The following is a 1894-nucleotide window of genomic DNA, read 5'->3' as shown; positions in this document are numbered from 1 at the left end:
CACTAAAACTTAGAGATAGAAACTTTTACTTGTAGGACCAAAACAGAATCATCTGAGGAAAATGCAGTCGTTAAAGGAAGGTCCAGTGTGATCTTTAGAAGAGGAACTCAGTAGCTATTTAGTAAATGTTCATAGTGCGTAAACCACTGTTGAAGGTGTGATGATGAAGATGTGCTCCATGACATCGTGGGTGTGTTCATAGTCCTGTCACAATGTCATTACAGGTCCTGTTCTCCTGAGCTCTCAGCTCTGATACAAGCCTTATAGAAGAGTAAATGGGGGAGAGTAACAATGTGACAGAATTTGTCCTCCTGGGCCTCACTCAGGATCCTGATGTGCAAAAAGCATTATTTGTCATGTTTTTACTCACATACGTTGTGACGATGGTGGGCAACCTGCTCATCGTGGTGACTGTTACCAGCAGCCCCTCCTTGGGCTCCCCAATGTACTTCTTCCTGGCCTCCCTGTCACTCATGGATGCTGCCTATTCCACTGCCATTTCACCCAAATTGCTTGTGGACCTACTCTGTGATAAAAAGACGATTTCTTTCCCAGCATGCATGGGCCAGCTCCTTATAGAACACTTGTTTGGTGGAGCTGAGGTCTTCCTTCTGGTGGCAATGGCCTATGATCGCTACGTGGCCATCTGTAAGCCTTTGCACTATTTGACCATCATGAATGGACGAGTTTGCATCTTTCTGTTGGTGTTGGCCTGGGTTGGAGGTTTTCTGCACTCTGTGGTCCAAATTGTCTCTGTGTACAGTCTCCCGTTCTGTGGCCCCAATGTCATCGACCACTTCGCCTGTGACATGTACCCGTTATTGCAACTTGCGTGCACTGACACCTACTTTATAGGTCTGACTGTGGTTGCCAATGGTGGAGCCATCTGCACGGTCGTCTTTATCCTTCTACTCATCTCCTATGGAGTCATTCTAAGGTCCCTTAAAAGTTACAGTCAGGAAGGGAGGCGTAAAGCCCTGTCTACCTGCAGTTCCCACATCACCGTGGTTGTCTTCTTTTTTGTTCCCTGTATTTTCATGTATGTTAGACCTGTCTCCAACTTTCCTAGTGATAAACTCATAACCATATTTTACACAGTTATCACTCCCATGTTGAATCCTTTAATATACACCTTGAGAAATTCAGAGATGAAAAATGCAATGGAAAAACTGTGGTGTAAAAATTTATAGATGGTATATGAATGCCTTCTACAGTGAACATGTGTATTACCAGTTCTAAGGCAACAGACAGCAAATTCTAACCAAGGGTTATGTATTCAATTCAATGCATTCACTAGGAATGCTTCTCTTTATTTATACAACATCATCAGAAAAGTGGAATAAATTATCTTTTCAGATTAGAATCAAATGGAAAAATTCTGCAGGATAAATAAAAGGCACAGATGTAAAAATAAAACTAAGCTCACCTTGTAATTTTACTTTTCTTACTTTATATTGAAATGGGACCTAGAAGAAAGTGGTTTATTCTTTTCAAAGGAGAACAACAAGCTGTTTTTAAAAATTTACTATCACTCACATTCATGAGAAAGCAATTTGGCTAATACTTAGAACAAATTTCTAGGCCCAAAACAGTGGATTTTATGTTTTAATGTTCATTATTCTCTCAGTAAAGAAGCTTTCTGTAGCTTTTCTATTCCTTTGTCTTAAGATTACTTCTGTATCAACAGGTCAGTGTCTATCCATTTCTAATTCAGGACATTTGGTTGACAGATAATATATTGTGTTGAGAGAAACTATCAGTGGACAATTTTATTGGCTGGAATGTGGACGGTGAAGAAAACATATTCTAGTTCTCAATTACAATATAGATACTTCACTTTGGTTTATTTTTGTGAATTTTCCCACTAGGTATCGTGCATTTTTGCTATTCGTCA

The 1894-nt window shown here is 39.9% G+C and overlaps 1 protein-coding gene across 1 annotated transcript; it reads left to right on the top strand.

Annotated features, from left to right (window-relative positions):
- Window positions 1-275: 275 nt before the first annotated feature.
- LOC138384425 (olfactory receptor 4A5-like) lies at window positions 276-1190 on the top strand. The gene has a single exon (XM_069469929.1). It carries the CDS (start codon window positions 276-278, stop codon window positions 1188-1190), a length of 915 nt encoding a protein of 304 aa, XP_069326030.1.
- Window positions 1191-1894: the final 704 nt, after the last annotated feature.

The sequence above is a fragment of the Eulemur rufifrons genome, chromosome 6, assembly GCF_041146395.1.
Source record: "Eulemur rufifrons isolate Redbay chromosome 6, OSU_ERuf_1, whole genome shotgun sequence".
Lineage (NCBI taxonomy): Eukaryota > Metazoa > Chordata > Mammalia > Primates > Lemuridae > Eulemur > Eulemur rufifrons.
This window is presented reverse-complemented; position numbering and strand designations above follow the sequence as displayed.